Genomic DNA, 27,303 nt, shown 5'->3' on the forward strand with positions numbered 1-27,303 from the left:
GAACCACACAAAAGTGACTTGCCAGGAAAAAAGAAATCAATAATTCCACCTTATGTGCATGAGAATCCTAACGATATATGTTAGACATGATTGGTATTTAACTACTAGAATGTGCCCCGTTGCAACGCACGGGCAATTTCCTAGTACTATTAGAAAAACAGACCAAAATCCTCGCAGAAAAAAACAGACCAAAAAAATTAACTTCCTACTTACAGTGGCAAGAAAATCTTATATGAATGTGTTATAATAAATAATGCTAACCATGAAGTCTTCTTCCATATAACAAAGGAGTGACGAAAACAAAAAACCTATAATTCAAGTACGACATGCAGTTAGTTAATTATTTGCATGTCAACAGTTCTAACGTCTAGCTACAGATCTTCAAAGTAAAGATTGTGAACTCTATTAGACATGATTATATCAATTAGACCAAATAGAAAATAATTCAATATGTTGTATATCCATTAAACGAAGTTTAATCTATCTTCTGATTATTAGTGTTTCAGTTAGGTGATTAGTCCTTCTACGGCCGCCGGTTAATAGGTGAGCCATGACTTTTTACAGTAAAAAATGCAAAGGAAATAACATGTTACTCCATTGATCTAACTAGTAGTGAATGAGCTAGTGTAGGTTACTCCATTGAATGAACCCAGCTGGTGTATATATATGGACGCAGCCACCACCAGTGGATACAGGTTCTAGTCAAATCAGACTCACCTATTAACCGACTTGGACTACAAATTCCCAATCCTGGTATTATACTCCTACCAACGCAGCTAGATAGCTAGGACAAGTCCTAGTCGGACTCAAGTTAGTATTTTTCCTAATCTAATTATACGGCCACGTTGATCACACCTTACTAATTCTGGCCGGACACTAGTAACACAAGAAAAGCAAATCGACTCAAGCTAGTTTTCCTAGACTACTACACCGATGTAGATTTGTAGACTAATAAGTTTGGATTAAGCTAACAATGTTTACTGCTACTGTACGCAGCCAGGGTAATGACCAGACTTCATGCATGAGTACTTCACAGATAAGCAAGCAAGCATATGTGTACATAGACACAGAACAGGAGTAACCGCCACTTAATTTGCTGATCCATTACTAACAGTTAGTTTACTCTGTTCTGTCAGGTGAGGCTCTCTGGAATACAGTTGCAGAAAGCAGAGTTTATCTAAAACAGGGGTAGGGGCTGTGGACGCCGCCAAATTCAGGTCTGATGGGTCTCTGCAGTTTGCCGGCGACGAAGACGAAGCGGAAGGCGAGGAGGAGCTGTGTGCCATTCCCGTTCCCATTACCATCTTGACGCGGGAACAAGAAGGTCTTCTCCCACCACGCCTGAGCATGAGCAGCATTGCAACTTTTGCAAGGGACGACTCCGCCGGAGGGAGCAGCCACCGTCACCGTGGCGGCAGGAGCAGGCAGGGTAGCAGAACCCACAGCAGTGGCATCCGTGGCATCAGCAGCAGCATCTGCACCTGCAGTAGCGTCTTTAGGAAGAGAGCAGAACATGGCGGTTTGCTGCAGTTCCTCGCCCCCTCCTCCTCCTTCCACCTGCAGGTGCAGGCCATTGCCGGCGGGAGCGGGAATAACCAGCACATGGTGCCTCCCGCCGTCGCGGTTTTTTGGGCGGGGCGTGTTGAGATGGTCGGCATCGTCGCCGTCCGGCACGGCAGGGCCGGATTCTAATTCTTGGCGCGGGTTGATCTGGGACTGGGAGGGATGGTGCGGGCGACGGATGCAGGGGAGAAGGAGAGGGAGAGGCTGGGGATCGCCGGTGGGGAGGTCGCCGGGGTGGTGGGCGGCGGCGTGGGATGGGAGGGAGACGAGGGGTGAATCGGGAGAAGAGAGGAGGGGATCTGGATCGAGGGTTGGGTGTTTTTTTAGACAAACAGTGGTGGGTGGAGTGGGACGGTTGGTGGGGTGGATCGGGGGTGGGTGGTGTGGGAATATACTAGTAGCGTGGGCATCTGACCTGCGCTACAGCTATTCACAAAGTAGTAGCACAGGTTTATAACCCTCGCTACTACTATGGCATGTCCCGGGGGGGCACGGCAGAGACCACTTAGTAGTAGCGAGGGTTAAAAATTCGCGCTACTACTATCAACTTAGTAGTAGCGAGGGGTAAAAACCCGCGCTACTACTATCAACTTAGTAGTAGCGAGGGGTTAAAACCCGCGCTACTAGTAAGTAGCAGTAGCGAGGGGTATAAACCCGCGCTACTAGTAAGCGTCTGTGTATAAACTTTTCCCTAGTAGTGTTGTATTAACATGGTTAATTGTGCAATTGCAGTCCGGCCCATGACAGCTCTCAGCGATCCTCATCAAGAGGTTCGTTGGATTCAAGGGCGATGGCCAGCGCGTCACCGCCGATCGCTTACTCTCCCACGGCCAAGGGCGACACCGAGGTGATGTCGCGAAGGACTTTCCCAAGCTAGGGAGTGTCTCAGGAGGCTGTCAGGGTGGCGCCAGAGGGCGAAACCTCGGCCGCCGGACACATGGGGGAGCAGTCCCCCATGGAGACTGGCGATGGGGCCGTACTCAGTTCGGCCCCCGTCCGGATACGGTTCCGGAGACCTACACGGTTCCGGAGTCCGGCGTGCAGTCTCCTTTGAAAGACGGAGGTGTCGCTATCCCACCGGTGACCTCTGTTCAACCAGGGGCACCGGACAATTTTCTGAAAGCGCTGCGAGGCGCTTCCATTGTGAAAGAACACCGTATCCTTATGGGTACGGTGATTGAGAGGGTTCAGTACGTCAAGAGCGGACTGACCGAAGCCTGCAGCGGCCTGCTGACAGGTTTTGAGGTAAGCGACGCAAAGGAGAAAATCCCCATATAGGCAATAGCCCCTGAGAAACTGTCCGATGTTCAGAAAGCAAAACCGGACAGAGGGTCGTTTTTGCAGGAAACTAACTAAATGTGTCTTGTATGAATGAGCAGGCGTCGTTGCTGGCCGCGACCTCACATGCTGCCGAAGTCTCCAGACTAAAGCAGAGACTGGAGCGGGCCGAGGAGGAGCTCGGCCAAGCGAGGAAGCAGCTAGCGGACCAGCAAGGTATTTGATGACTCGCTATATATTCGGAAAGAATAAATGATGTGTATTGACCATAGCGTTATGATATGTCTAGGAGCGACGACCGAGGTCGAGGCCCTTAAAAAGGCCCTGGCCGAAGCTGAGGAGAAAGCTGCCAAGGAGCAATCCGCCCGTAAGAAGCTCAAGGCCAGGGTCAACGAGGTCCAGCAAGAGCTCTAGGATGTTGTGAAGAAATGCGAGGCCTTGGAGTGCGATGTTTCGGCTCAAGAGGCCGAACTCGCCAAGGCCCGCCAAAGCGCGGAAGAAGCCCGGGTTGAGGCCCAGGGCGCCCTCCAGGAGATCCAGGAGGCCAGGAAGATCGCGGCGGGTAAGGCGTTTAGTATGCAAAGAAAGTATGTGAAGAAGCAGTATGTCTTACTAACCCGGATTCGCAGTTCTTCAGGGGCGTTTACGGATTTGCCGCGCAGTGTGTCAGACGCTGCGGAGTTCTTCCGAGCCGAAGAAGGGAGCTCAACGGAGAAGCTGTTCTGGTCGCAATACCTTGCGCCGGAACATCCAGTGCCCTTCACCGATCAGCTAAAGTAGCTGGTCGAGCTGCATAGGGTGGCCAAACTGGCCATGAAGGATTTAATAATCCGGCTGTGGCCTGCCGAAGCTATACCCGGCAGTTACTTCAGACTCGTGAAGCGGCTAGTGAACGCCTGTCCTCGGCTGGACGTCATCAAGCGGTCGGTCTGCATCGAGGGCGCGCGCATGGCCTTCGCTCGTGTCAAGGTCTGGTGGGCGAACATGGACGCCGTCAAGCTCGTGACCGAAGGGCCGCTTGAGGGCAAGGAGCACCGCACACCAGAGCGATATTTTGAAGACATCCTGGAGGGGTCTCGCATTGTAGCAAAGCAATGTGCGAAAGACATTATCTTTGAATGAATACATTCATGTTGTCTCTGCCATGTATGATGAAACAAAGTTGTTATGTAATATAATTTTTGTTATGTTTAAAAAAAAATTACCTCCTGTGTGGCCGTTTTGTATGAAATCTGAGAGTTGGCCAGTCATCGGCTTCTGCCCCCACGTAGGTAGTACGGGGGTGTTCGGGATGGAATCTAAAAACTCTTGATCCAATTGTTTGGTCCTTGAAGGAGGTGTTTAGCGCAACGAACCAGGCAATTGGACTATGCGGCTTTAGCACTCTCACTTAGCCATAGGAGTTTGACAATAAAAATGTGGGCGCAGCCCCTAGTATCCGAACTAGAATGCTATAAGCGCATAATCGGGTAGGTATCGATCTTTCACGTCATGTGGAAAATATCTCTAACGATTTGAAACCTCCGAAGAGCTGGCCGGCTCTCGCCGCATCATGGCAGTCCGTTTTCGGCTTTCTCTACTGAGGTGCTCCTTCGGGTAAACCAGGGCACAATCGTAGTAGTGCTCCCTTTACTACCTTAGCCGATATAGCGGAACGTAAGGTAGCAAGCACAGGAGCCGGGCAACCCAACTATTGACCAAAGACATGATTCGGAGCCAATGCATATAGTGCTAAATTCGGGGTGCCGAACCATACTGTAAAAAGTATTCGGACTTTGTTGCCATGGTGTGGGGCGCTATGAAGCCCCTGGTAAATTGAAACGTACCACAGTGTACGGGTGCTATCTGATAAGCTTATTAATAGTAAAAAAGGAAAATACAAAAGGAGCAAAAGCAATAAGCAGGGGCCCTAAAATTTGGGCCGCAAACTGTTTCCATTATGATTTGATTAATACGTCAAAGCGCATTGATACAAGTAGTGCGATAAGCAACGGGCTATTTGACATGCCACGACCAAGGGAGAGCTGCGCGTGGGCCCCTGGAGACAGGTAGAGTGGTTGTTTAAGAAACCACTTAGAAATTCCCCTCTACGTCCAAGCTGACTGTCGGCTTGGTGTATTTGTCCTTTGAAATGACATGCGATCAAGTCGTCAGGGAAGGCCTCTGGAAAAGAAACCTGAAAAGCAGAAAAGAAAAAGTGAAAGTATATGTGTCCGGGAGCGGTCAAGCCGTATTGTGGATCACAAGTTAGTTATGCCTCTGCCTGTCCCCATGGTATTTTGAGTGCGTAGTTATGTACGCGCGGTGCAAATGCCGCCACTTCATTGGGACTGGGACGGAGGCCAAATTGCTAGTCGAGCTCTTGACGAGCCGGGCTGTCCTGCTGAAGAGTAGTCCGGACCCTCTTGATAGTGTCCGGGGGCTCGGCCGCCGAATTAAGGCCTTGCTTGAAAAGGCCGCTTTGTACTTCTGCTGCTAAGGCAGCGGTGTGCTCCTCGGTACGGAGGGAGCGTTCCGTATTTCCATTAACTGTTATGACGCCGCGTGGTCTGGGCATCTTGAGCTTGAGGTAAGCATAATGAGGGACCGCATTGAATCGAGCGAATGCGCTTCGTCCGAGCAGTGCGTGGTAGCCGCTGCAAAAAGGGACGATATCGAAGATTAGCTCTTCGCTTCGGAAGTTGTCCGGAGATCCAAAGACAACCTCTAGCGTAGTTGAGCCCGTACAATGGGCCTCTACCCCTGGTATGACTCCTTTAAAGGTAGTCTTTGTGGGCTTAATCCGTGATGGGTTAATGCCCATTTTGCGCACTGTATCTTGATAGAGCAGGTTCAGGCTACTGCCGCTGTCCATAAGGACTCGCGTCAGGTGGAATCCGTTAATTATTGGGTCAAGGACCAATGCGGCTGAATCGCCATGACGGATACTGGTCGAATGACCCCGTCGATCAAATGTGATCGGGCATGACGACCATGGATTAAATTTTGGGGCGACTGGCTCTATCGCATAGACGTCCCTGAGCGTGCGCTTGCGCTCCCTCTTGGGGATGTGTGTAGCATATATCATGTTCACTGTTTTGACCTGGGGGGGCTTCTTTTGTCCCCCTGTGTTCGGTTGCCGGGGCTCCTCGTCATCGTCCTTGCTTTGCGATCCCTTTTCTTTGTTCTCGGCATTTAACTTGCCGGCCTGTTTAAAAACCCAACAACCTCTGTTGGTATGATTGGCTGGTTTGTCTGGGGTGACATGGATCTGGCACGGACGATCGAGTATGCGGTCCAGGCTGGATGGTCCCTGATTGTTTCTTTTATATGGCTTCTTCCGCTGACCGGACTTGGAACCACTGAATCCGGTGTTACTGTCGTGTCATCGGTGTTGTCACCATTGCTTCGGCGTTTGTGTCTGCTGCGTCGGAGCTTGCCGTCGCTATTTTTGACCTCGGGGGTGCCCGTTTCGCTTTCTGTGTTTTTGCTACGAGCCAACCAGCTATCCTCACCCGCACAAAAGCGGGTCATGAGTGTCGTGAGGGCTACCATGGACTTCGGCTTTTCCTGGCCGAGGTGGCGGGTGAGCCATTCGTCACGGATGCTATGTTTAAAGGCCGCTAGGGCTTCGGCGTCCGGACAGTCGATGATCTGGTTCTTTTTAGTTAGGAACCTAGTCCAGAATTTCCTGGCTGACTCTCTAGGCTGTTGAACTATGTGACTTAAGTCATCGGCGTCTAGTGGCCGGACATATGTACCTTGGAAGTTGTCAAGGAAGGCTTCTTCCAAGTCCTCCCAGCTGCCAATAGAATTTTCAGGCAGACTGTTTAACCAGTGCCGAGCTGGCCCTTTGAGTTTTAGTGGGAGGTATTTGATGGCGTGAAGATCATCTCCGCGGGCCATATGGATGTGGAGAATAAAATCCTCGATCCATACCGCAGGATCGGTTGTTCCATCGTATGATTCGATGTTTACGGGTTTAAACCCTTCTGGGAATTCATGATCCATTACTTCGTCAGTGAAGCAGAGAGGGTGTGCGGCGCCTCTATATCGGGCCGCATCGCGACGTAGCTCCGATGGAGTCCGTCTATGGTTTTCGGCCCGGGCGTGACTAGGTTTGTCACGTCCGAATAGGTAGCCGTCGTCGCGTGTCAAGGCATGTCCTCGCGATCCATAGATCGACCTTGTGTGTCCTGCTCTACTATCCAGGTCTTGCCGAAGGTCATATGTGTAACCCCGAGCTGTTTTGTCCCTGCCTTTACGGCGAGGTAAGGCGGTCTGGTGTTCGGCTTGAGTTGCCGCTTTATCCCGACCGCGTGGTGGTCGGTCAGCCGCATTGCGCGATGATGGTACGGGCTCCGGTGCCTCGTCATCGAACTGAGGTAATAGTTTGCGCTTCGGGTAACTTTTGGCTGGGCGCTTAAGGCTGTATTCTTCGGCTGCCAGGACATCAGTCCATCTATCGTTGAGCAAATCTTGATCAGCTTGAAGCTGTTGCTGCTTCTTTTTCAGGCTTCTTGCAGTGGCTATTAGCTGACGCTAAAGCGTTCTTGCTCGAGAGGTTCCTCAGGCACGATGAAATCCTCGTTGCCAAGGCTCACCTCATCCTCGGAGGGTGGAAGATAAGTGATGCCCTCCGAGTTGTCGTCTATGGCCTGTTCGTCAGGGCTAACTTGCCCATCTTCCCGATCGTCCTGTTCGGCCGTTTGTTCGTCGGGATCTTCTCTGTCTTCGGCAACGTCCGGAGTGTGATCATCTCCTGTGTCGGTGTTGTTGTCCTTGCTGCGGCGGGATTTAGAGCGGCGCCACTGACGCCGGCGCTTTGGTTGTGTCTTGGGAGGCTCGTCCTCGACTGGCTTTTCCTTGTCCTCACCGCTATTCTCTTTGGGTGTATCCACCATGTATACGCCGTACGAAGAAGTGGCCGTCCAGCGTCCGGTAAACGGCGGGTTTTGGACATGCTCCTCCTCTGCATCGTCGTCCATACCGTTGATGTCTTTGGAGCCGTAATCGAGCATGTCGGTTAAGTCCTCGACAGTGGGTATGTAGTGGGTAGCGGGTGGGAAGCGAAATTCCCCATCATCAGCCTCCAGTACGAACCGGACATAGTTCGGCTGTGAGTCCCCCGCTAAGGACAGATTTTTTAATGAGTTCAGCACGTCGCCTAGAGGCGAGTGCCAGAAGATGTCTGCGGTGCTAAATTCGACGATCGATGACTGATCCAGCTTGACATGCGCGGTCACACATGGTTTGGAACTTATGGCCGGAAACGAGTTCGAGGTTCCGGAGACATCGATATCACCCGAAGTTAGGGCTGTGTGCTGCTCCAATGCCACGGGGTCTGCAGCTTCCGTGGCGGGGTTGAGCTTCCCGTCCTCGGATGGCGCGGTCTGCTCCGGATCTAAGGCCGGAGCGGTTACAGGTGCAATTTCCTGAGTATGGTCCAACGACAGATTTAAATCATGTTCATCGTAGGGATAGGGAGCGGCAGACGTGGTCTCGAATCCGTCAAAGATCAAGTCTCCGCGGATGTCCGCGACGTAGTTCAAGCTCCCAAATCTGACCTGATGGCCAGGGGCGTAGCCGTCGATCTGCTCCAGATGGCCAAGCGAGTTGGCCCGCAGTGCGAAGCCGCCGAACACGAAGATCTGTCCGGGGAGGAAGGTTTCCCCTTGGACAGCATCATTGTTGATGTTTGAAGAGGCCATTGAACCTTTTGGGGACGGCACAGTGGAACTCTCAATGAAAGCACCAATGTCGGTGTAAAAACCGGCGGATCTCGGGTAGGGGGTCCCGAACTGTGTGTCTAAGGTCGATGGTAACAGGAGACGGGGGATACAATGTTTACCCAGGTTCGGGCCCTCCCTATGGAGGTAATACCCTACTTCCTGCTTGATTTATCTTGATGAATATGAGTATTACAAGAGTTGATCTACCACGAGATCGTAATGGCTAAAACCCTAGAAGTCTAGCCTATATGACTGTATCTGTTTCTGGACTAAGCCCTCCGGTTTATATAGACACTGGAGGGGACTAGGGTTGTACAAAGTCGGTTAGAGAGAAAGGAATCTTCATATGTGGTCGCCAAGCTTGCCATCCATGCCAAGGAGAGTTCTATCCGGACACGGGAGAGAGTCTTTGGTCTTGTATCTTCACAGCCCATTAGTCCAGCCCATGTTCAACAGGCCGGACGCCCGAGGACCCCTTAGTCCAGGACTCCCTCAATCACCGGCATGATGATTGCCCCGGCGGTGTTCCGGCGCCACCGGGAGAGAGGGGAAGAGATCCCCCTCCTTCTTCTTCTTCCTTGACCTTCCCCTAGATGGGAGAAGGGTTTCCTCTCTGGTCCATGGCCTCCATGGCGGCGGAGGGGCGGGAGCCCCTCCGAGATTGGATCTCTCTCTCTCTGTTTCCTTCTGTTTCTGCGCTCCCAGATTCTGGCCTTTCACCGTTTCTTAAATTCCCGGAGATCCTTAACTCCGATTGGGCTGAAATTTTAACACGAATTTTATCCGGATATTAGCTTTCTTGCGGCGAAAGAAGGGCACCAACCGCCTTAAGGAGTGGCCACAAGGACCAGGGGCGCGCCCTCCATCCTTGTGGGCCCCTCGGGCATCGTCTCGTGTTGATTCTTTTTCCTAAAAATCACATATATTCAAAAATAATCTCCATAAGTTTTTATCCCGTTTGGACTCCGTCTGATATGGATTTTCTGCGAAACAAAAAACATGCAACAAACAGGAACTGGCACTAGGCACTGGATCAGTATGTTACTCCCAAAAATAGTATAAAAAGTTGCCAAAAGTATATGAAAGTTGTAGAATATTGGCATGGAACAATAAAAAATTATAGATACGACGGAGACGTATTATGCTTCACTTATATTTGTTAGAGCATGGGCATATCTTTTGTAGAAAGAATTAAACTCTCATGGTTCACTTATATCTATTTAGAGAGTTGAAAGGAATTGGTCATTCACATGGTTATTCATAAAATCCTACATAAAACTTGTAGATCACTGAATATGATATGTTTGATTCCTTGCAATAGTTTTGCGATATAAATATGGTGATATTAGAGTCATGCTAGTGGGTAATTGTGGATTGTAGAAATACTTGTGTTGAAGTTTGTGATTCCCGTAGCATGCACGTATGGTGAACCGTTATGTAACGAAGTCGGAGCATGATTTATTTATTGATTGTCTTCCTTATGAGTGGCGGTCGGGGACGAGCGATGGTATTTTCCTACCAATCTATCCCCCTAGGAGCATGCGCCTAATGCTTTGTTTCGATAGCTAATAAATTTTTGCAATAAGTATGTGAGTTCTTTATGACTAATGTTGAGTCCATGGATTATACACACTCTCACCCTTCCATCATTGCTAGCCTCTTCGGTACTGTGCATTGCCCTTTCTCACCTCGAGAGTTGGTGCAAACTTCGCCGGTGCATCCAAACCCCGTGATACAATACGCTCTATCACACACAAGCCTCCTTATATTGTAGCGACCAGACCTCAAATGGTCTGTGCTGCTGTGCACCAGTGTCATCCCTGGATCAGTAATGCTGACACGCACAGTACAAATGGAGGATTTATAACAGAGTAGCAATCACACACTTATTACATCGAATATCTCCAAAGAGATTAAGTATGACAAATATGGCTTAAGGCCATCTAAAAACGATAACAACGGAAGACTTGGAAGATAAGTGAGTCCATCAACTCCAGCGGCATCACTGAGTATAAGACCACGACCTAAGGCACCTTACTCGTTGTCTGAAAAGTCTGCAACATGAAACGTTGCAGCCCGAAAATGGGTCAGCACATGGAGTATGCTGGCAATGTAACACATAGAGAGTAATGAACAATAATAATGCTATACTACATGCATATAAGGCTGGTGGAAAGCTCTATGGTTAAGTTTTTGCGAAAAGCCAATTTTTCCCTACTGCAAAGGAATAAATTTTATTTAACTATCATGGTGGTTGTTAAACATTGAGAAGGTACCTCCAACTCAATCCCAATTAAGTGTCATCATTAACCCAGCAAAATTAATTAAAAGTAACATGGTGATGAGATTCAAATGATAATCCAGGTACTAGATACTCAAGTTGTCCATAACCGGGGACATGGCTAATCATGATTAGTTTGTACACTCTGCAGAGGTTTGCGCACTTTTCCCCACAAGACTCGATCGGCTCCGCTTGATTCTCGCACTGCATGATGTTTGAGAAACGGATGACCGAGACACAGTCTTTCAGGAACAATCACTCTTTACTCTGGGTGGACCGGTACACCTACTTTCCCCTACATCTGCTAGCCCACCTCTTCAAGAGATCATGTAACCTACTCAACTATGCTAGAGCCCATAATAGCTTGTGGCTGCACACGGAAGTTTCTAGCATGAATAATCTTATGATCCCTTTGAGCCTGGGTGGCGGTCCTTATACAAACAGACAACACTGGATTCTCCAGGTGCCTCAATCCACCCAGATGTGAGTTTTAGTTGCCACCTTAGGTAAACCATTATTAAAAATCTCACATCTGTCATGAATATCACTCAAACCCAATCCACGTCTACGAGCATAGCATGGCAATACAATAGCAACGTAGAAGTAACTCCCAAGGGTTTGATAAGAAAACAGGTAATAGGTACTACCTCAACTACTTCCCAATACCCACAATTTAATTAGATCCTAACCATGCAATGTTTGAGGAATAGAACTAATGCAATAAAACTGGGTATGGAAGGTACATGATCAAAGTGTTACTTGCCTTGCTGATGATCCGCGAAACCTAGCGATTCGAAGTAACAAGCGGCACACTCCGGATACTCTATCGCAAACAAACAAGCAGACAATCAGTACTCATCTAATGCACAGGTAAAACTCGAATGAAAGATCCAACCAGAAAGTTCAACTTAAGAACTCCGGTTTGCAAAAAGAATCAACTCGAACGAAGCAACGAAAGTCAAACGGTGAAAGAAACAAGCTTCGTTTACTAATCTGGATCTAGGTCAAATTTTACAGTAGCAAAAACTTGTTTGAGTAGGTTAAACGGAAAGAGAATTTTGAGACGGAACTCTAGGCGCTTGAATCGCCTGATTCCGATAAACGAGCGAAAAGTTAAACATAAACGAAGATTCGATCAGAAATCGAGATCTGAGATAATCGCGGAAAAATCCGACGAAAAGAAAAACGGACGAACGGTTAAAGAACGGACGTTCGTTAACAGAGAAAATCCGACGAACACGTTCGTTAAAACGAACGAGTCGGTGAACGTTCACGAAATAACAAAACCGAAAAAAACCGATCTAGGTTTTTTTTAAACGAACGTTTTTTTTAACAAAATCGGCAAAACGAGGCGAGGTATACCTCGTCGGGGCAGGGCTCCGGCGGGGCTCCGGCTAGCTCCGGCGAGGGGCGGCGAGGGTGGCGGGGCTCGGGGGGGTGTTCGGGGCGGCGAGGGGGCGGCTCCGGCGGCGGGGTTCGGCGAGCGGCGGCGGCGCAAGGCGGCGGCGGCGCGGGCTGCAGCGGGCGGCGGGGTGCGGCGGCGGGGTGAGAGGGAGGAGGCCAGGGGGGTATATAAGGGGGGAGGTGGCTTGGGGGAGGGGGCAAAGGCGGCGGCGGCTCCCGTGTCCGAGCCGGACTCCAATGGCGGCGGGCGACGTGCGTGGGGAGGAGACGACGGGCGGGCCGGCCTGGCTCGGCTGGGCCTCGGCCCAGTCGGGCGCGGGTTTTTTTTAAAACGTTCCGCCGAAAAATTCGTAGAAAAATAAATAAAAATCCAAAAAAGATAAAACAAATTTTCCCCGTCTAGTTAGAAAATTTAGAACAGGGTGAACATTTTTTTGACACAAAATAAATTTTTGAAAACATGCAATATTTTTTTTAATGCAATTAAAATTGCAAATAAAATCCGAATAAATTCCAATAAATGATTTTAACACTTTTCCTCCAATATTTCAATTGTTTTGGAGAAGTCATATTTTCTCCTCTCATTTATTTTAATAAGAAATATTTTTCGGAGAGACAAATAATTAAAACCAAAAATCCTCGTCTTATTATTTGATGAAAATCAAATATGAAAATTTGAGAAAATCCCCAACTCTCTCCGAGGGTCCTTGAGTTGCTTAGGATTTATCGAGGAGTTGTCAAAATGCAATAAAATATGATATGCAATGATGATCTATGTATAACATACCAAATTGAAAATTTGGGATGTTACAAACCTACCCCCCTTAAGATGAATCTCGCCCTCGAGATTCGGGTTGGCTAGAAAATAGGTGGGAGTGGTCCTTCCGTAGATCTTCCTCTCGCTCCCAGGTGGCTTCATCTTTCGTGTGGTGACTCCACTGGACTTTGCAAAACTTGATAACCTTACTGCGGGTAACTCGGCTGGCATACTCAAGAATCTTAACTGGTTTCTCCTCATAGGTCAAATCACTTTCCAGCTGAATTGCTTCCAGTGGCACAGTATCTCTCAGTGGTATCTCAGCCATCTCTGCGTGGCACTTCTTCAACTGGGAGACGTGAAATACATCATGAACTCCAGACAATCCTTCGGGCAATTCCAGCTTGTAGGCAACCTCTCCCATACGTTCCACAACTCTGTATGGTCCGATAAAACGGGGCGCCAACTTTCCCTTAACTCCAAAGCGCTTCACTCCTCGAAGTGGTGATACTCGAAGATAAACTCGGTCTCCGACTTCGTGAACTGTCTCCTTTCGTTTAGAATCAGCATAACTCTTCTGCCTGGACTGGGCTACCTTGAGCCTATTGCGAATCAACCTCACTTTCTGTTCAGACTCCTTAATCAGGTCTGGTCCAAACAACTGACGGTCTCCAACTTCGTCCCATAACAACGGTGTTCTACACCTCCTTCCGTACAAAGCTTCGAAAGGGGCCATCTTCAAACTGGTTTGATAACTGTTGTTATATGAAAACTCTGCATAAGGCAAATTGTCATCCCAACTAGATCCATAATCTAGTGCACAAGCTCTCAACATGTCCTCCAAAATCTGGTTGACTCTCTCGGTCTGTCCATCGGTCTGTGGGTGAAAAGCTGTACTAAATTCTAGCCTGGTTCCCAATGTTTCATGCAACTGCTTCCAAAACTTCGAGGTAAATTGGGTTCCTCTGTCTGATACAATGGTCCTTGGAACTCCATGCAAACATACGATCCTGGTCATGTATATCTTTGCCAACTTAGCACTGGTGTAAGTGGTCTTCACTGGAATAAAATGAGCCACTTTCGTCAAACGGTCGACTACAACCCATATAGAGTCATAGCCTGAGCGAGTCCTGGGTAATCCTGTGATAAAATCCATGCCTATTTTATCCCACTTCCATTCGGGTATCGACAATGGTTGTAGCAATCCTGCTGGTTTCTGATGCTCTGCCTTCACTCTCTGACACACATCACAAACTGCTACGTATTCTGCAATATCCTTCTTCATTCCGGTCCACCAGAAAGTATTCTTCAGATCCCAATACATCTTGGTATTCCCTGGGTGTATCGAATACGGTGAATCATGGGCTTCTTGCAAAATCAACTTCCTGATCTCCGGATCATTTGGCACATATACGCGGTCCTCAAACCATAAGGTATCGTGCTCATCCTCACGAAATCCCTTGGCTTTTCCTTTGCTCATCTTCTCCTTTATCTCTTCAATCTCCTTGTCTGTCTTCTGAGCTTCTCTGAGCCTTTCCATCAAGGTAGACTGAATCTCCAATGTCGCTAAAGAGCCTCTTGGGACTATCTCCAAACATAGCTCGCGAAGGTCCTCGGCTAACTCCTGAGGTAACTCTCCTGTCAGGAGGGTGTTAACATGACTCTTGCGGCTCAACGCGTCTGCTACTACGTTAGCCTTTCCTGGGTGATACTGCAATCTCATATCATAATCTTTAATGAGCTCCAACCATCTCCTCTGTCTGAGATTTAACTCCTTCTGCGTGAAAATATACTTCAAACTCTTGTGATCCGTGTACACCTCACAATGGTTTCCGATGAGAAAATGTCTCCATGTCTTCAATGCATGCACCACGGCTGCTAATTCCAAATCATGCGTAGCATAATTCTTCTCATGGGGTTTAAGTTGTCGTGAAGCATATGACACAACTCTTCCTTCCTGCATAAGTACTGCTCCAAGTCCTCGACGAGAAGCGTCGCAATAAACTTCATAGTCCTTGCGTTGATCTGGTAGAATCAACACTGGTGATGTAACCAATCGTTTCTTCAACTCTTGGAAACTAGCTTCACATTCCTCAGTCCAATTGAATTTGGTGTCTTTCTTCAATAGCTCAGTCATGGGCTTAGCAATCTTCGAGAAATTCTCGATGAATCTCCGGTAGTATCCTGCAAGTCCAAGAAAACTCCGGATTTCTCCAACTGTCGTGGGTGGTTCCCAACTTGCCACTGTGTCAACCTTGGCAGGGTCTACTGCTATTCCTTCTCCCGAAATAACATGTCCAAGGAATCCAACTTCCTTCAGCCAAAATTCACATTTGCTGAACTTGGCATATAATTGATGTTCTCTGAGCTTCTCAAGTACCAATCGTAAATGCTCCTCATGCTCTTCCTCATTCTTGGAAAAGACTAGAATGTCGTCAATGAACACCACGACAAACTTATCCAAAAACTCCATAAATACTTTGTTCATCAGGTTCATAAAATAGGCAGGTGCGTTAGTCAGACCAAATGACATAACGGTATACTCATACAATCCATATCTGGTGGTAAAAGCCGTCTTAGGTATATCCTGCTCTCGAATCTTTAACTGATGGTATCCTGATCGTAGATCGATCTTATAAAATACTTTAGCTCCTTGTAGGCGGTCAAACAAATCATTGATCATCGGCAGTGGGTACTTGTTTTTGATGGTCACTTCATTCAGTCCACGGTAATCAACAACCATCCTCAGCGATCCATCTTTCTTCTCCACTTGAAGTACTGGTGATCCCCAAGGTGACGAACTTGGGCGAATATAGCCTTTTTCCAGTAACTCCTTGATCTGCTTCTTAATTTCCTCCAAATCTTTTGCGGGCATCCTGTACGGTCTCTTAGATATTGGCCCTGTGCCTGGCAAAAGTTCAATCAAGAACTCAATGTCTCTATCTGGTGGCATGCCTGGCAACTCTTCTGGAAATACATCCGGATAATCCTTCACCACTCGTACTTCCTCCTGTACAACTCCTGATAAGGAATTCACTTGAGTCCTCTTCGGCATATGCCGGGATACATACTTGATCCTTTTTCCTTCTGGGGTGGTAAGCAAAATCGTCTTGCTGGCACAATCGATGTTTCCTCCATACAACGACAGCCAATCCATTCCCAAAATCACATCCAAACCTTGCGACTCCAAAACTATGAGGTCTGAGGGGAAAACATGCCTACCAATGGCCAATGGTATCTGAAAACATCCTTGGCTTGCCATATACTCTGCTCCTGGCGAGGTTACTAACATAGGGGTTTTGAGAACTTGGGTGGACAGCTTAAACTTATTCACAAATCCCCTTGATATGTATGAATGCGATGCACCAGTATCGAAAAGAACGGTTGCAGTAAATGACTTAACCAAAAACTTACCTATTACTGCATCAGGCTGAGCTTCAACCTCCTCCACGCTCACGTGGTTCACATGTCCTTTGTTGAACGGGTTCGGCTTCTTCCCAGAGCTTCCATTGCCATTTCCATTTTGGGCTTCAGGACAATCAGTTGCATAGTGTCCAGTCTTCTGGCACTTGAAGCAAGTAATGTGACTTAGATCCCTCTTGGCTGGGGTAGATGGGTTGGTACGGTTCTGTCCGTTGCTTCCTCCATTCCCATTACCATTCTTGGAGCCATTGTGGTTGTGCGAACTACCTCCTCCATGGGTATGCTGAAACTGTCCTCCCGGTTTCGGGGCAAATCGTGGCTTCTGCTGAGCTCCAGAATTGTACTTCCCTTGTCCATACTTCCTCTTACAGTTTTCAATCTGCTGTTGCTTCCCTTCAATCATGAGAGCTCTATCTACCAGCTCCTGGTAGTTGTTGAAGGTTGCTACCATCAACTGCATACTCATTTCATCAGTCAGTCCTTCCAAAAACTTCTCCTGCTTGGCTGGATCTGTAGCAACGTCATCTGGTGCATAACGTGCTAACTTACTGAAATCCTCCACATACTGGCCTACGGTGCGTCCTCCTTGGCGTAGGTTGCGAAACTCACGCTTCTTCATAGCCATAGCTCCTGCTGAAACATGTGCTGTACGGAAAGCTTGCTGAAACTGATCCCATGTGACAGTGTCAATGGGGTGCGTGGCTGTATAATTCTCCCACCATGATGCTGCGGGTCCATCAAGCTGATGTGCGGCAAAACGCACTCTTTCCGCATCTGTGCATCCTGCAGTGGTCAACTCCCTTCCAACTTTGCGGAGCCAATCATCTGCAACAATCGGCTCGGTGCTACTGGAGAACACCGGCGGGTTTAGCCTTAAGAAACGGGCTAAGTGATCAACAGGTGGTGGCGGCGGTGGGTTGTTGTTGTTGTTGCCTTGGTTCTGCACTAACACTTGCATCAGGGCATTCTGTTGCTGAATCAACTGGGTGATCTCCGGTGGGAAAACAAATCCGGGGTCGCGTCTCGGAGGCATCTGATAGGTTTAGAAAAGATGAGAGTTAAGAATAGAATGAGGTCTAGAGGGAAAACACTACCCATATGCTCATGAGACAAATACAATCAATATCACTCAATCAATTCAAACAAGGCATAACAGTCGATCTAACTAGCGTTACAAAGTGCTTGAACTATACTATTAAATGGGGGAAAACTACTACTGATATGGTGGTCTACTAGAAATTCTGATCCGTTGAAGACTCCATGATGTCTGCTCCAGCTTCGTCAACAAAGTCATCTTCATTTGGTTCCGAGTCGGTGTCGTCGATGATGATGTAGTTATCCGAAAGAGTGCATTCGTCATCCTTTGCCTTTGGCACTGGATTTCCCATGAATACTCCAATCTTCTTCTCCAGGTCGTCATTCTTCCCTACTAGTGCGATGATTTCCTCCATATAATCCTCGCGTGTAGCCTTGAGTTCTTCCTCCAGCTCCTTGATCTTCGTCAATGCCTTCTTCAGTTCTTCCTTGTCCATGCACATCTGGTTCTCCTGGCGACGAATATGTTGGTTTTGCTCCTGGATGAAAGCTGCGATTGATCCATCCTTCTTGGTTCTGATCATCTCCCATTGCGCGTCTCGGCGTCCACAAATCTGATAAATAGTATCCTTAAGCTCCTGGTGGTAGACTTCTCCAATGCGTCCCATAGCGATGTGAGCGGCCATGCTCTTCCCTAAACTCCAGGTTGGTGCTTCGAAAACCAATCTTATGGGTTCAGTAACTGGCACAAACGTCCTTCCTGGAATGTGAACTTGAATCTTCCAGCTCTCCTCTTCGGGTAATGTGGCGTTGTAGGTTCCGGTGATGCTTGGTATTCCTATGTTTAAATACTTAGTGACTTCCTTCAAGTGTCGACCAAAAGGCGTGTCTTCATCTGGTTGCATGAACTTGCTCCTTGCATCCGCCATTCCTAAAAGAGTAGAAAAAGGAGAGGGGTCAGAAATGAGAAGAGAGAAGTGTTCTAGGGCTTAAGCTTAGTGGTCGTGTCCTACAGTCAGCGTGTGCTCTAATACCACCTTTGTAGCGACCAGACCTCAAATGGTCTGTGCTGCTGTGCACCAGTGTCATCCCTGGATCAGTAATGCTGACACGCACAGTACAAATGGAGGATTTATAACAGAGTAGCAATCACACACTTATTACATCGAATATCTCCAAAGAGATTAAGTATGACAAATATGGCTTAAGGCCATCTAAAAACGATAACAGCGGAAGACTTGGAAGATAAGTGAGTCCATCAACTCCAGCGGCATCACTGAGTATAAGACCACGACCTAAGGCACCTTACTCGTCGTCTGATAAGTCTGCAACATGAAACGTTGCAGCCCGAAAACGGGTCAGCACATGGAATATGCTGGCAATGTAACACATAGAGAGTAATGAACAATAATAATGCTATACTACATGCATATAAGGCTGGTGGAAAGCTCTACGGTTAAGTTTTTGCGAAAAGCCAATTTTTCCCTACTGCAAAGGAATAAATTTTATTTAACTATCATGGTGGTTGTTAAACATTGAGAAGGTACCTCCAACTCAATCCCAATTAAGTGTCATCATTAACCCAGCAAAATTAATTAAAAGTAACATGGTGATGAGATTCAAATGATAATCCAGGTACTAGATACTCAAGTTGTCCATAACCGGGGACACGGCTAATCATGATTAGTTTGTACACTCTGCAGAGGTTTGCACACTTTTCCCCACAAGACTCGATCGGCTCCGCTTGATTCTCGCACTGCATGATGTTTGAGAAACGGATGACCGAGACACAGTCTTTCAGGAACAATCACTCTTTACTCTGGGTGGACCGGTACACCTACTTTCCCCTACATCTGCTAGCCCACCTCTTCAAGAGATCATGTAACCTACTCAACTATGCTAGAGCCCATAATAGCTTGTGGCTGCACACGGAAGTTTCTAGCATGAATAATCTTATGATCCCTTTGAGCCTGGGTGGCGGTCCTTATACAAACAGACAACACTGGATTCTCCAGGTGCCTCAATCCACCCAGATGTGAGTTTTAGTTGCCACCTTAGGTAAACCATTATTAAAAATCTCACATCTGTCATGAATATCACTCAAACCCAATCCACGTCTACGAGCATAGCATGGCAATACAATAGCAACATAGAAGTAACTCCCAAGGGTTTGATAAGAAAACAGGTAATAGGTACTACCTCAACTACTTCCCAATACCCACAATTTAATTAGATCCTAACCATGCAATGTTTGAGGAATAGAACTAATGCAATAAAACTGGGTATGGAAGGTACATGATCAAAGTGTTACTTGCCTTGCTGATGATCCGCGAAACCTAGCGATTCGAAGTAACAAGCGGCACACTCCGGATACTCTATCGCAAACAAACAAGCAGACAATCAGTACTCATCTAATGCACAGGTAAAACTCGAATGAAAGATGCAACCAGAAAGTTCAACTTAAGAACTCCGGTTTGCAAAAAGAATCAACTCGAACGAAGCAACGAAAGTCAAACGGTGAAAGAAACAAGCTTCGTTTACTAATCTGGATCTAGCTCAAATTTTACAGTAGTAAAAACTTGTTTGAGTAGGTTAAACGGAAAGAGAATTTCGAGACGAAACTCTAGGCGCTTGAATCGCCTGATTCCGATAAACGAGCGAAAAGTTAAACAGAAATGAAGATTCGATCAGAAATCGAGATCTGAGATAATCGCGGAAAAATCCGACGAAAAGAAAAACGGACGAACGGTTAAAGAACGGACGTTCGTTAACAGAGAAAATCCGACGAACGCGTTCGTTAAAACGAACGAGTCGGTGAACGCTCACGAAATAACAAAACCGAAAAAAAACCGATCTAGGGTTTTTTTTAAACGAACGGTTTTTTTAACAAAACCAGCAAAACGAGGCGAGGTATACCTCGTCGGGGCAGGGCTCCGGCGGGGCTCCGGCTAGCTCCGGCGAGGGGCGGCGATGGCGGCGGGGCTCGGGGGCTCGGGGGGTGTTCGGGGCGGCGAGGGGGCGGCTCCGGCGGCGGGGTTCGGCGAGCGGCGGCGGCGCAAGGCGGCGGCGGCGCGGGCTGCAGCGGGCGGCGAGGTGCGTCGGCGGGGTGAGAGGGAGGAGGCGAGGGGGGGTATATAAGGGGGGGGGAGGTGGCTTGGGGGAGGGGGCAAAGGCGGCGGCGGCTCCCGTGTCCGAGCCGGACTCCGGCGGCGGCGGGCGACGTGCGTGGGGAGGAGACGACGGGCGGGCCGGCCTGGCTCGGCTGGGCCTCGGCCCAGTCGGGCGCGGGTCTTTTTTTTTTAAACGTTCCGCCGAAAAATTCATAGAAAAATAAATAAAAATCCAAAAAAGATAAAACAAATTTTCCCCGTCTAGTTAGAAAATTTAGAACAGGGTGAACATTGTTTTGACACAAAATAAATTTTTGAAAACATGCAATATTTTTTTTAATGAATTAAAATTGCAAATAAAATCCGAATAAATTCCAATAAATGATTTAACACTTTTCCTCCAATATTTCAATTGTTTTGGAGAAGTCATATTTTCTCCTCTCATTTATTTTAATAAGAAATATTTTTCGGAGAGACAAATAATTAAAACCAAAAATCCTCGTCTTATTATTTGATGAAAATCAAATATGAAAATTTGAGAAAATCCCCAACTCTCTCCGAGGGTCCTTGAGTTGCTTAGGATTTATCGAGGATTTGTCAAAATGCAATAAAATATGATATGCAATGATGATCTATGTATAACATACCAAATTGAAAATTTGGGATGTTACATATATCTTCCTCAAAACAGCCACGATACCTATCTATCATGGCATTTCCATAGCCATTCCGACATATATTGCCATGCAACTTCAATCATCATCATATACATGACTTGAGTGTTCATTGTCATATTGCTTTGCATGATCGTAAGATAGCTAGCATGATATTTCCATGGCTTGTCCGTTTTTTGATATCTTTGTTATGCTAGATCATTGCACATCTTGGTACACTGCCACAGACATTCATATAGAGTCATACTTTGTTCTAGATATCGAGTTGTAATATTGAGTTGTAAGTAAATAAAAGTGTGATGACCATCATTATTAGAGCATTGCCCCAGTGAGGTAAGGATGATGGAGACTATGATTCCCCCACAAGTAGGGATGAGACTCCAGACAAAAAAAGAGGCCAAAAAAAAGAGGGCCCAAAAAAACAAAAAAATGAGAGAAAAAGATTGAAGGGGCAATGCTACTATCCTTTTACCACACTTGTGCTTCAGAGTAGCACCATGTTCTTCATATAGAGAGTCTCTTGAGTTATCACTTTCATATACTAGCGGGAATATTCATTATAGAACTTGGCTTGTATATTCTGATGATGGGCTTCCTCAAATGCCCGAGGTCTTCATGAGCAAGCAAGTTGGATGCACACCCACTTAGTTTTCAGTTTGAGCTTTCATACACTTATAGCTCTTAGTGCATATGTTGCATGTCAATCCCTACTCCTCGCATTGACATCAATTGATGGGCATCTCCACAGCCCGTTGATTAGTCGCCTCGATGTGAGACTTTCTTCTTTTTGTCTTCTCCACACAACCTCCACTATCATATTCTATTCCACCTATAGTGCTATATCCATGCCTCACGCTCATGTATTGCGTGAAAGTTGAAAATGCTTGAGAACATTAGAAGTATGAATCAATTGCTTGGCTTGTCATCGGGGTTGTGCATGATGAAATACTTTGTGTGATGAAGATGGAGCATAGCCAGACTATATGATTTTGTAGGGATAACTTTATTTGGCCATGTTATTTTGAGAAGACATGATTGCTTTATTACTATGCTTGAAGTATTATTGTCTTAATGTCAAATGATAGACTATTGCTTTGAATCACTCGTGTCTTAATATTCATGCCATGATTAGATTATGTGATCAAGATTATGCTAGGTAGCATTCCACATCAAAAATTATCTTTTTATCATTTACCTACTCGAGGACGAGCAGGAATTAAGCTTGGGGATGCTAATACGTCTCCGTCATATCTATAATTTTTTATTGTTCCATGCCAATATTCTACAACTTTTACATACTTTTGGCAACTTTTTATACTATTTTTGGGACTAACATATTGATCCAGTGCCAGTTCCTGTTTGTTGTATTTTTTTGTTTCGCGGAAAATCCATATCAAACAGAGTCCAAATGGGATAAAAATTTATGGACATTATTTTTGGAATATATGTGATTTTTGGAAAAAAGAATCAACGCGGGATGATGCCCGAGGGGCCCACAAGGACGGGAGGCGCGCCCCAAGGGGTAGGGCGCGCCCCTGGTCCTTGTGGCCACTCCGTAAGGCGGTTGGTGCCCTTCTTCTGGCGCAAGAAACCTAATATCCGGATAAAAATTGTGTTAAAATTTCAGCCCAATCGGAGTTACGGATCTCCGGGAATTTAAGAAACGGTGAAAGAGCAGAATTTGGGAACACAGAAGAAGAAGGAAACAGAGAGAGAGAGAGAGAGAGATCCAATCTCGGAGGGGCTCCCGCCCCTCCGCCGCCATGGAAGCCAAGGACCAGACAGGAAACCCTTCTCCCATCTAGGGGGAAGGTCAAGGAAGAAGAAGGAGAAGGGGGCTCTCTCCCCCTCTCTCCTGGTGGCGCCGGAACGCCGTCAGGGCCATCATTGTGCCAACGATCTACACCAACAACTTCACCGTCGTCATCACCAACTCTCTCCCCCTCTATGCAACGTGTAACACCTCTTCTCCCCACTGTAATCTCTACTTGAACATGGTGCTCAACGTTATATATTATTTCCCAATGATGTATGGCTATCCTATGATGTTTGAGTAGATCCGTTTTGTCCTATGGGTTGATTGATGATCGTGATTGGTTTGAGTTGCATGTTTTATTATTGGTGCTGTCCTATGATGCTCTCCTTGACGTGCAAGCGTGAGGGATCCCCGCTGTAGGGTTTGCAATATGTTCATGGTTTGCTTATTTTCGGCGTTGCGTGAGTGAGTGATAGAAACACAAACATAGATAAGTGGGTTATGGCGTATGGGAATAAAGATACTTGATGCTTTAATGCTATGGTTGGGTTTTACCTTAATGATCTTTAGTAGTTGCGGATGCTTGGTAGAGTTCCAATCATAAGTGCATATGATCCAAGAAGAGAAAGTATGTTAGCTTATGCCTCTCCCTCATATAAAATTGCAATAATGATTACTGGTCTATTTATCGATTGCCTAGGGAAAAATAACTTTCTTGTGACAAAAGGCTCTCTACTAAAACTAACTTAGTTGTGTCTTTATCTAAATAGCCCCTAGATTTTATTTACGTGCTCTTTATTATCTTGCAAACCTAGGCTATAACACCTACAAAGTACTTCTAGTTTCATACTTGTTCTAGGTAAAATGAACGTTAAGCATGCATAGAGTTGCATCGGTGGTCGATAGAACTTGAGGGAATATTTGTTCTACCTTTAGCTCCTCGTTGGGTTCGACACTCTTACTTATCGAAAGAGGCTACAACTGATCCCCTATACTTGTGGGTTATCAATCGACCCCACATTCGACGATCTGGATACAACTCCATCTACCATTAGTTTTGCATTGCCCGTAGGAGGAGGGATCCATCGAGAGACTGCACTCTATCTAGTGCTCGTGGTTGTTGGGCACACATAATCTTGCATGCATTAATCTCCCCAAGAAATCATTCAACAAACTAATGTGTGATGTTGGGGCTTTGAAATTCGTTTTCATATACTGCCTTCCTCCTAGCATGAAATATAGCCCATAGTGTCACGAGCAGCTAGACAATGTCTGGATGTCGCAATGAATCCAGCAGAGAAAATACCCAATGCTTGGCATCAGGTTCCCTCATTTGGTTCATCTTTTCCACTAGGTCCTTGATACGTCTCCAACGTATCTATAATTTTTGATTGTTCCATGCTATTATATTATCTGTTTTGGATGTTTAATGGGCTTTATTATACACTTTTATATTATTTTTGGGACTAACCTACTAACCGAAGGCCCAGTGCAAATTGCTGTTTTTTTGCCTATTTCAGTGTGTCACATCCCTAGTCTGGTATGCTCTAGACTAGCTAATGGTGTTTGCATCATGTTTAAATTCTCAAATGAACTTGAAATGGGGATGACAAACCCTAGCACCAAATGGAATGCAATTAGGATCAAAATAAAAATATTTTCAATGAATCCAAAATGCCCTTAAAAATGTTCATTATTTATGGAAAGAGGTTAAAACCTTTACCACAGGTCATGCACATTTTTCCAAGGCATTTTAAATCATATTGTATTTGAAGTGGAGCTATAAATTCCTATAAAATATTTTGTAGCTCCAAATATTCTGAAACTTGGTGAGGGACTCTGGTTTAAATCAGATAGTGGCCAAAAAAGTTTTCAGGATTTTATAAAGTGATTTAGTATTTTTACTAAATCAGAAACATGTTACAAAAAATAGAAGAAGATAAATATTAGAGAGGGAGAGAGAACTTACCTGGTGCCACCAACCGGCCCAGCACTGTAGCTAGCCGGCCCAGCCCACTGGCGCCTGTCAGGCACCACTAACCTCGCGCCAAAAGGATGCAGCGCGCGTGGCCGCCGCTCGCGAGCACGCGCCTCGCCAGCTCCTGCTTGCCGCCGAGGGTCTGGATGCCTCCCGGAGTGCCACACACTCCTCCTCGACCCCTGCACCTCTCCCCTCTCTCCCGGGACCCCCTGCCCCTCCTCTGCTCTCTTCCCGCAACGCCACCGTCGCCGCCGCTCGCTATTGCCGCGGCCAGAGCCACCTCCTCGCCCTCTGCCCGAGTCCAGAAGCTCCGCCTCGTCCTCTCTTTCGACTCACGCGACGCCGGACGCCTCGAAGCGCCGCCCCCGACGCCTTCTTCTTCCTCGGGTCGCCGAGATTGCCTCCGCCGCCCCGCTCGCTCCGACACCTCCCCGGCCCCGCCGTCTGCATCGACCGACCCCCCCCCCCCCCCCGTGAGCTCCTGCCGCTAACCCCTCTCCTCCCCGCATTATTGCGCCTCGTAGCCGCCGTTTCCACCAGAGCCGCGAGCTCAGATCCGCCGGCCGTGCCGCCACCATGGCAACAGCCGCTGAAGCTCGCAGGCGAGCACGCCAGCGTGTTCAACGCAGCTCCAGGAGCCCGTAGCCACCACCAGCTCGTCCCCACAAGCGCCCTAGCTCCAACCTGAGCACGCCCATAGCTCCGGCCGCCGCCAGGAGCTCGCTTTCGGCGAACTCCGGCCACCCCGCGCCCTTCCGTTGGTCTCCCCAGATGCGCACGGGCACGGGCTTCCTTCTGGTGCCCCTGGCACGTCGAACCGTGGCCTCTGGCGAGTTCCGAGCGGACCTCACCATGGTTCGAGGTCGCCGCCGGCTGAACTCCGGCGACGCAGACGTGGCCGCGTGATTAGCGCTAATGACACCCTAACAAACCCCCCTAGCTCACTGACACCTGGGGCCCATGCCCTAATTAACTTGGGTTTTATTTCTGTTTAGATTAAACTAACCCTACTGGCCCCACAGGTCAGTTTGACCTGGGCACGTCACACGTTGACCCGACCCCACCTGTCAGTGACACTAAACAACACTGGGTCACTGTCCAGTGGACCCCACTGGTCAGGTTTGACCTGGACCGCTCCTGTTGACCTGCTAAGGTCAGCATGACATAGTGCTGACGCAGTAAACATTTTCTGGGATTTTAAATAAATTAGAAATGATTTATTTATTTCAGAAAATGTCTTAAACTTCTAAAAATCATAGAAATCCAACCGTAGCTCAGAATGGAATAAGTTACATATGAAAAATGATCAGAAAAATTCAATATTTCCATCTGTACTGGTTTCATGCATGTTTTATAAACTTAACCTTGCTGTTTAGTGCAAAACATGATAAGGCACTAGCTAAAATCATAATTTGAATTTGGGGTTGAACCTTTGGTTCAAAATGACCCAAACCCTTCTGGTTTTAGTTGCATTAGCTCAAAACACAGCATATTGACATGTCATGATCATGCATCATATTGTGCATTGCATTGACTGTGTTTTCCTTCTTTGTTGCCGGTATTTGTTCCCTCTCGATAGACGTGCTTTCGACGATGAGTTCGATGACACCGATGAAGAGCTATAATATCTTCAGAAGTGCCAGGCAAGAAAAAACCCCTTGTTCATTCCGATACAACCCCACTCTCTCGCTCCTACTCTCTTTTACTGCATTAGGACAACAATGATTCAACTGTTACATGCTGCGGTAGTTCAACCCCTTTCCTCTGCATGACCTGTCATTGCCATAGTAAATAGATGAAACCCACTAGCATGAGTAGGAGTTGTTTGAGCCCTGATGTGCCTACTCATTCATGCTTCTTGCCATGCCTGCTACTGCTTAGAGTTGAGTCAGGTCTGATTCATCGGGGATGACTTGGAGGTATGTGAACATGTTCTACTGTTGAGAGCTAAGTGTGTGAACACGATTTGGTAAAGGTAGCGGTGAGAGGCCATGTAGGAGTACATGGTGGGTTGTCTCATTGAAACCGTCCTCAGGAACTGAGTTCTGTGTTTATGATCCATGAACAGCTACTACCATGCGTTGGGCCCGAAACCAATGGACCCTCTCGACTTATTAATCGCCTTGATCTCTGTCCAGGAGTTGCAACTAGTTTCTGGTGTTTGTAGGATATGTGTTGGAGGCCGTGCGTAGTGCTGACCCTAGGGGTGGGCTATGATGCGGTAGATACACCGTGGCCCGGTGTGCCGGGCGCCCGTTTGGTGTCTCAGGAACCCTGCACACATCGTTTGGGGCTGTGAGCGAAACCCCGTCCGGATCTCCTCGCGGATG

At 47.2% G+C, this 27,303-nt stretch overlaps 1 protein-coding gene across 1 annotated transcript; it reads right to left on the reverse strand.

Annotated features, from left to right (window-relative positions):
* Positions 1-1,073: 1,073 nt before the first annotated feature.
* Positions 1,074-25,827, reverse strand: LOC109774607 (uncharacterized). The gene is made up of 2 exons (XM_073499309.1): positions 25,658-25,827; positions 1,074-1,978 (listed from the first exon to the last, which is right to left on the reverse strand). The coding sequence occupies exons 1-2, from the start codon at positions 25,825-25,827 to the stop codon at positions 1,174-1,176; spliced, it is 975 nt and encodes a 324-aa protein (XP_073355410.1). The 3' UTR covers positions 1,074-1,173.
* Between the last annotated feature and the right edge of the window lie 1,476 nt (positions 25,828-27,303).

Source organism: Aegilops tauschii, chromosome 5, assembly GCF_002575655.3.
Source record: "Aegilops tauschii subsp. strangulata cultivar AL8/78 chromosome 5, Aet v6.0, whole genome shotgun sequence".
Classification (NCBI taxonomy): domain Eukaryota; kingdom Viridiplantae; phylum Streptophyta; class Magnoliopsida; order Poales; family Poaceae; genus Aegilops; species Aegilops tauschii.